The sequence below is a fragment of the Clupea harengus genome, chromosome 1, assembly GCF_900700415.2.
Source record: "Clupea harengus chromosome 1, Ch_v2.0.2, whole genome shotgun sequence".
NCBI classification, from domain to species: Eukaryota; Metazoa; Chordata; class Actinopteri; order Clupeiformes; family Clupeidae; genus Clupea; species Clupea harengus.
Genome location: NC_045152.1, coordinates 2,017,107 through 2,025,305, shown reverse-complemented (window position 1 = coordinate 2,025,305; position 8,199 = coordinate 2,017,107). Strand labels below are relative to the sequence as shown.

Below are 8,199 nucleotides of genomic sequence, written 5' to 3'. Positions count from 1 at the left end.
ACGGGATACAATGTGCAATGTAATGTGTGTTAATGTAACACAGACTTGGGATGTGGGGGTGGGATAAGAGTCCAGGTCAGGTGGGGGTCCCGGGCCAACTGCAGCCGGGAAGAAGCTGGTTTTGTGGCGTGAGGTTTTGGTCCTGATGGACCGCATCCTCCTGCCGGAGGGAAGAACCTCAAAGAGTTTGTGACCCGGGTGGGAGGGATCCACTGGACACACTATATGATATAGATGCCTTGATGGTGTGTGTGTGGCATGTCCTATGTTCCGCAGGCCCTGAGCAGGTGCAGCCTGAAGCACACTGTGGCTTTGTGGCAGCTCCTCTCTTCTCTGAAGTCGGAGAGCATGCTTCGCCTAAAGAGGGTAAGACTGTGTGTGGCTGTGTGTGTGTGGCTGTGTGTGTGTGGCTGTGTGTGTGTGGCTGTGTGTGTGTCGCTGTGTGTGTGTGGCTGTGTGTGTGTGGCTGTGTGTGAGTGTGTGTGTGTGTGTGTGTGTGTGGCTGTGTGTGTGTCGCTGTGTGTGTGTGTGTGTGTGTGTATGTGTGTGGCTGTGTGTGTGTGTGGCTGTATATTTAAGTGTGTGTGTGGCTGTATGTTTAAGTGTGTGTGTGTGGCCGTGTGTGTAAGTGTGTGTGAGGGAGAGTGACCAAAAACTGCGTCTCTGTGTGCTGCAGGAGCCATTCGTGGGAGTTTCTGAAGATTACAAGCAGCCAGTGGACGAAGAGGGACGCAAGCAGCTGATTGGCTTCCTGTCCAAGGGCGGGGCCAGTGGTTTCCTGCTGGAGATGCACGAGTTCCTGCAGCTGAAGCTGAAGGGCCTGCGAGACCCGGAGCTTTTCCGGCCCGACTGGGGGTGAGCAGCCATTCCCCATTCCTCTGAATGTCATTCGGTCTGCTGCTCAGCAGCTTAAAACACGCATCTGCTGTAATCAGTATGTCATTCCATTCAGGTCAGCAAACTCATTACCCATGCAGGAGTTTGGTTTCAGTGTGGAGAAATAACCTGTTTGCCATGACAGGCATGTGTGACCTGCATTGTGAAATGTATAGTCCTGTTTTGATTTTCAGTCTGCAGCCCCCTAGGCATGGCAGGCAGGTTTAGCAAGGAGGCTAAAACCCACAGGTGCTAGTATCTATGCCCAGTTTACTCATTGCACAGCTCTCTACCACTGTGAATACTACTGTGGCCATCATTACGTATATGAGTGAATATATTCCAATGACTGTAAAAAGCATGCACATCATGATGTCATGCCCTTCTGTTACCCTGAAATTAGGCTAAAATGTGTCAAAAAAAAAGTGCAGTGCGTATTTTCAAATTTTTCCCTAGATTCTGCACAGTAAGGGCTTTTTGGAGCCAGAGCATCGATCAGGTCCGCCCAGAACTGACCCGTATCTGCTTAAATCTCCATTCTTTAGTACTGGTTGATATGACGTTATAGCTAATTATTTTTTCCTGAAAATGTCTTTTATTGACTTTTCCCACTTAAGACCGGGGGGAAGCCCAAGGAAAAGCCTCAGTCTTACAGTTCTGTTATGAGTTCTAACATCTGGGACATCAGCAGAGAACACCGGACACTTGTAAATAATGCAGAGCCAATTGAGTAAATGTAACAGCTTGAAAAATAAACCGCCTACAAATTAAAACATTGTTTACAAATACAATGAAATAGATAATATCATCAACTTGAAGTAAAGGTTGATAATGTTGTGCTTGTTGTGGCACTTAAGCCATCATCAACCATCAGGTAAGCTGTGTGTTTTTAGGTTTTAGAGTCAGACAGTACTTTGTTTATTGGAGGGATTCCTTCAATTTAGATGCTTTCCCTTATGCTGGACATGCAGATGTGTTTAAGCCATTGTAATGTGTGCTCCTATTCAGGCTGAAGGACACACTGGTGTCTTACATCGAGAGGAAAGACATGGATGCTCCACCTGAGGTTGAGCAGTTCTTCCCTGAAGGGATCCTTCTCGCTCACTGTGTGGACGCCTGGAAAATCTGTGTGGAGTTCCAGCAGGAGCGCAGCCACAGATAGCTTTCAGGAACACTCCACCAATACTGCCTTCATCCAGCGCAATGTGAAGGTGTGTGCGCATGAGTACATGTTTGTGCGCGCGCGCGCGCATGTTTGCAGGTGTTTTTGAAGGTTGTGTTTACAGACATTACAATCAAGAACGCTCCAGTTCATTTGTAAATTCCAGCAGTGCCTATTCTCAGAAAGTGCCACTGACTGGGTACTGATCCAAGTGCAATATGCTGAACCTGAGCATTATGGGGGCCCACCTCTATTGTAACCAATGGTGGTACGGGCCGTGGATTTGCACAAGTACAATGTACCTTCTGACCTCCTCCTTTCTCCCGTGTATTAGTAGATCAGGTCTGTCTCACCCATGATTAAAGCAATCAAATCAATTATATAATGATGAGAAGGATATTTCTATTGGACTCAGGGACTCGAATCTTGTTATTTCTATTTTTTTTTTTTGGTGTTTACAAATGGAGGGAGCCTAAGCAAATCTATCGTGGACATAATGGTGTTTTGACATTCGTACTTTGCGGGGCAACATATCCTGAAAAGACAAAAGATGGCTTACACAGAGAAACATTCATTCTTAACTCAACTCAAAACCTTAATCATGACTCCCTAACCTGTTCCTCATCTCACAATGGAATGAAGTACTAGCTATTCCAAATACCTCGCATATAGATTTCACTGTGTCGCTACAACTATCGCATACAACTAAAACAAATCAAACCCATAATACTCTTGGATGTCTCAGAATATTACGACTAACCATGCCTTTTCCGTATTATATCTCACGAAGCTCGATGTTCTAATAGCCATATTTAGCCCAATCAGAAGGACTCTGGAGTTTTTTTTTTTGCACTGTCCAGTTGGCAATCACCATGGTGTTCCTGGCACTTTAGGGTTCTTTTCTTTATTTTGTGACTAAATTGTAACAGATCATTCCTTTGCATGCCATATAAAATTGACTTGTATTCAATAAAACTTGTGTTTCATGAACTGTGTGTTGTGTCTTAAAGTCCTCAAGAGACAGAGCTTCAAATACAGACGGCCAGGTAGAGATCTCAGAAATGAGGGGATGGAAATAATGATTAGTATTCGTATGCGATATCTCCGGCAGACTGGATTATTTGGGTCAATTTATATGTAACTGAAGTCATTTTAGGTGATCAATACCATGTCTGCAAGACATATAAAAAGGAATTCTAAACATCGATATTTCCTTGACTTATTTTCATGACTGTCTAAGGAGGACTACAATAATGTATCTGTGTGCAGATAAGTGTTTAACCTAATCATTATTTACAATACTACTCATTCACTGTTAATTTCAAGCCTAGAAACAAATGCAATGGAATGGGGAGCAATATCTACCTTGCATGTGGAAGTGTACCTTGACTTGATAATGGAGACAATCACATTTGGAAGTCTTATCCACAGTTCTCAAACATGAACACGTCAAGCAATGAAATGTTTGAACCTGCACATACAGACGTGGACAAAATTGTTGGTACCCTTCCGCTAAAGGAAGAAAAAGCCACAATGGTCACTGAAATAACTTGAAACTGACAAAAGTAATAATAAATACAAATGTACTGAAAATGAACTAATGAAAATCAGACATTGCTTTTGAATTGTGGTTCAAAAAAATAATAATAATAAAAAAAAAATGATGGTACCCCTAGAAAAGATTGAAAATAATTTGACCATAGGGACATGTTAAACTAAGGTGTGTCCTTTAATTAGCATTACAGGTGTCTTCAAACTTGTAATCAGTCAGTCTGCCTTTTTAAAGGGTGAAAAGTAGTCACTGTGGTGTTTGGTATCAGGATGTGTACCACACTGAACATCGACCACAGAAAGCTAAGGACAGAGTTGTTTCAGGAGATTAGAAAGAAAATTATAGACAAGCATGTTAAAGGTAAAGGCTATAAGACCATCTCCAAGCAGCTTGATATTCCTGTGACTACAGTTGCACATATTATTCAGAAGTTTAAGGTCCAGGGGACTGTAGCCAACCTCCCTGGATGTGGCAGCAAGAGGAAAATTGATGACAAATTGAAGAGACGGATAATACGAATGATAACCAAAGAGCCCAGAACAACTTCCAACGAGATTAGAGGTGAACTCCAAGGTCAAGGTACATCAGTGTCAGATCGCACCATACGTCGCTGTTTGAGCCAAAGTCGACCGAGGAGGACACCACTGTTGGTTGAAAGCAAATCATATAAAAGCGAGACTGGAATTTGCCAAAATGCATATTGACAAGCCACAAGGCTTCTGGGAGAATGTCCTTTGGAAAGATGAGACAAAACTGGAGCTTGTCAGTTTCAAGTTATTTCAGTGACCATTGTGGGTTTTTCTTTAACGGAAGGGTACCAACAATTTTGTCCACGTCTGTATAAGGCTAGAGTTTATTACTTAAATAAGAGTATGTGAAAGAGCAGATTTAATCAGCATTTGTAGTGAAAATAGTAGAAAGGCAAGATGAGTATGAAACGCAACGGCACTGTAACACTACAAGGGCAAGGACAAACACTGACTAGCACAGTAAGAAAGCAGTTTATTAGCGTAGATTTAGCGTTTTCCCCCCCGTTAAAGACAAGGAATTACTGTCTGATACCTACACGATGCTGGGTCCCAAGTGCTCCTGTATTAGTCAGTCCCCAAAACTGATACTGCCTATCTAAATATTGTGTATAAAAAAAAAACAATACAATATAAATATTGTAACAATAAAATGACAGAGGAAACATTACACAAACACATAATTAACTTCCGAACCAAAGGAAAACATCCCACTCATCCATCCATTGCCTTTTTGACAATGTCCCCTCTCCTTTTTTTTGCAGCCTCTTCAAATTTTTCAATAACTTGATTGCAGGTCTTTTTCTATGATGGGGAGGAAAGGAGAAAAAAAAAAAAAACCTCAGTGTACACTCTAGGTAAAACACAACCGATATGTGTTGAATATCATCCCAGAACCATGGACATTAAATTCGTTTGGCACCCCTTTTGACACACACACACACACACACACACACACACACACACACACACACACACACACACACACACACACACACACACACACACACACACACAGAGAGAGTCTAAGAGTGGTGTGATTTCCACTACTCCAGCACACGCAGATGCACTGTGTCTGGTGATTGTAGGCTTGTGTGCTGCTGCTCAGCCATGAAAACCCATGTTACAAAGATTTTGATGAACAGTTCTTGTGCTTAAATGGCAGTGAGCATTGCAGCCAAGGAGTAATGTATTTTGTGCCCTTCAGCAGTTCCATTCCGTGCGCTGGGACCACCACTTCATGGCTGAGTAGTTGATGCTTCTAGACATTTCCAATTTCACAATCACAGTATCAGGGCAAATCTACCAGTGCCAAGATTTTACTTGCAGCAATGATGGTACACAAAGACTGTACCATGTTCAAAGTAACTGAATTCACTGTGATGCATTCTATTGCAAATGTTTGACAATGAACGTGGCAAGACTGACAACATGCTTGACTTTATGCACGTCGGGTTTGGCAATGGGTGTGGCTTAGAAAGCTGAACTAATAATTAGGATGGGGGCCACAGACTTTTGGGCATGTTATGTAGATGATCTGGAATACTTTGATAATGGAAACTGACTTAAGTGGTATTAATGAAACAGGAAAATTACAGAGACGGACAGTTTTCTTTTTGCAGGCAGTCCCCCACCCCAAAACCCTACTCACAATGAGAAATTTCTGTCGTTCCTTCTGCAACTTCAGTAGTTCTTCTACTGAGAGCTCGTTCACTGACTTCTTCAGCAAGATGAAATTACAGGCTGGGGAATGTGATTTGTGTTCCTTGCTGAAAATGACGATGTGAAAGAGAAAAGCAAAATTACAGTCTGAACATTCAAACAACTGTGGTATCAAAATACCATTTGTAACCTGGACATGAGAAAACTGGTAACAAACAATGGTGTATGTTGTAAAGGTACTGCAAATCATGTTTGTTGTGGGAAAAGTAAGTGCTTGTAGATCTAGGCTTATACTAATGTGAATTGCTCTGGGGTCTTCTGTGTATCTTGATGTTTTAAGTGTTTTATACGCAGTAATATTTGGGAAACAAGCAGACCATGATGCAGGCCCAGAAACATTGCTATTGTTTGACAACCCCTCTTACTGTACCTAATCTCAGTTTTTGAACACTACAAATATTCCATCATGTCATCGTATATTAATGGGAATGAATGATTTCCTCATGGGTCGTTGCCTAGGAGTTTCTTACACTGGGTCATCTTCAGGCTCCCATCCTTCTAGTTCTTTGTAGCAAAAAAAACATTGCGCGACGTCCGGGCTATTCTCGGTGGGCGTGTGAATGAAGCCAGCTTTAGCCATCTAGGGACAAGAGAATCAAAATCACCAATTAATATAGTCATAAAATCGTGTCGAATAAATGACACTGGTTTTGACAGTGATGTTTAACTTTAGATGTAATGCGTTCATCAACGCCGTCCGTTGTTAGCACCATCTGCCATAATGACAGCTAGGATAACGTTCACTCAGCGAGTTGTATAGCTACAGTTACAATCAAGTATTCTAGCCAGTTAATATGAAACACCTTCAACATTGGGCGTTGGTTGAGCTATAGACAAAAACAAGAGCAAGAACACGTACTAGCTAGCAGAATTAACGCCAATTAATTTCAGTAACACGAAGATAACATATCTATATCTTAGCTTGGTGTTATCCTGAGTATTCTACGCTAACCTTTTTAACTGAAGAGTGTCACTTACATTTTCGGGAGTGCAGATGCAATCCTCCTCAAATGGCCACCCTGAATATGTTTGTAATCTACTTTCATAAAAGTACATTTTCGTATGTTCTGCGCTAACGGAATCCATGTTGCTTTGATTGTTATATGTCTATTTCTGCTCCCAACAGAGGCTTGTTGTTCAAATATTACCGGTCCCTACATTCATTGGTCACTCGTGACATTAGTCCGTTCAGGATTGGCTTAAACCGTCGACGCACATTTGTCCCTCTCCCTCTTAAAAAAACGTCAAGGAAACAAGGAAGGAATGCATGCAAGGAGGATGAGGAAACCCTGTCAAGAAATTGACAAACCAGCCTTATTTCCCCGTAGTCAGACAAGCGACAGAGTAGAGATACAAAGCCACCAGCTGACGAAGAGTTGGCGATTTACAGCGATAAGACACACTGCGAACTAGGCAGGGCGAAAATAGGCAAGAGGTCTATTTTATGCACACTGTAGGCAACAGAACCATGTATGTTTCATTAAAGTCGCACAAGAAGATATTTTCTTGGTTTAACGGATCATTTTATTTTTGTTCATAAACTGCTACATCTTATTTTGAATTGTGGACTGACAGATGTGAGGAAAGGGGAGGGGGATTTCCACCTTGGGCCATAAGTCTCGCATTCCAATTGAAAACGCTTCTGCAAAGCATGCTCCTTTGTTTCCTGGCTTATAAGTCCTCTCTACTTGTTCCTCTGAGAGTATTTGACAAAATGAGACGTCCTTCATGGCGTCCATCTTAGAACGATTGCTGGAGGTCGGAGAAAGTATGCAAATAACAGTTTTGAGATTAGATGTCAATAGAGTGTGCAAGTGACAGATGCATTTTGCATGCCGCAGAAGAGCATTTTCGCAAGTTCCGGTTTCTAAGTGAGAGTATGAATGGGGTTTTGGCAAGGCACCAACTACGGGTACATAACAGGGAAAAGTTAATGCACTATTGCTACGGAATTAGTAGTGTTTTATTTTGTCAGTAACTCTGTGGCAACATACATTAATTAAAGGTAAAACTGAAGTACTCAGCCATTTTTTTTTTCTCCAAAATGACTTTACATTGACTGGGAATTAAACGTGGGTTGACTGTCAGCTCTGTTTGTGGCTCATTTAGGAGACTCCGCAGAGTCAAGAGAACCTTAGTGGGAGCGATGAAGCTACCCAGCTACAACAGGGAAGGGCCTCCTTGATGTCCCTCATCCAGGCGCAGGTGGCAGCCCAGCTCAACAACGTGGTTGGCGAAAGAGATGGCAGTCCAAGTCATCCTGACCCTGAAAAGTAAGGCCCTAAAAAGTTCTCATGGAAGAGAGCCTGGGTGCCCAAGCTTCGGACCTGCATCCCATTTGAATTGTGTTAGGCTACCAC

At 42.3% G+C, this 8,199-nt stretch overlaps 2 protein-coding genes across 3 annotated transcripts in view; one reads left to right on the top strand and one right to left on the bottom strand.

The window, feature by feature from the left end:
* The window catches only part of rnf213a (ring finger protein 213a), a 48,329-nt gene extending 45,301 nt beyond the window's left edge, over positions 1-3,028 (top strand). For both annotated transcript variants that reach the window (XM_031563910.2, XM_031563839.2), the window contains exons 65-67: positions 277-366; positions 677-855; positions 1,885-3,028. In XM_031563910.2, coding sequence (XP_031419770.1) covers positions 277-366; positions 677-855; positions 1,885-2,038 — 423 coding nt within the window. In that variant the 3' untranslated portion in view covers positions 2,039-3,028. The remainder of the gene's footprint in view (positions 1-276; positions 367-676; positions 856-1,884) is intronic.
* A 1,547-nt stretch (positions 3,029-4,575) lies between these two features.
* Positions 4,576-7,163, bottom strand: LOC105908958 (baculoviral IAP repeat-containing protein 5.2-A-like). Its single transcript, XM_012837529.2, has 4 exons — positions 6,818-7,163; positions 6,310-6,419; positions 5,769-5,886; positions 4,576-4,921 (listed from the first exon to the last, which is right to left on the bottom strand). Exons 1-4 carry the CDS (start codon positions 6,923-6,925, stop codon positions 4,832-4,834), a joined length of 426 nt encoding a protein of 141 aa, XP_012692983.1. The 5' UTR covers positions 6,926-7,163; the 3' UTR covers positions 4,576-4,831.
* Positions 7,164-8,199: the final 1,036 nt, after the last annotated feature.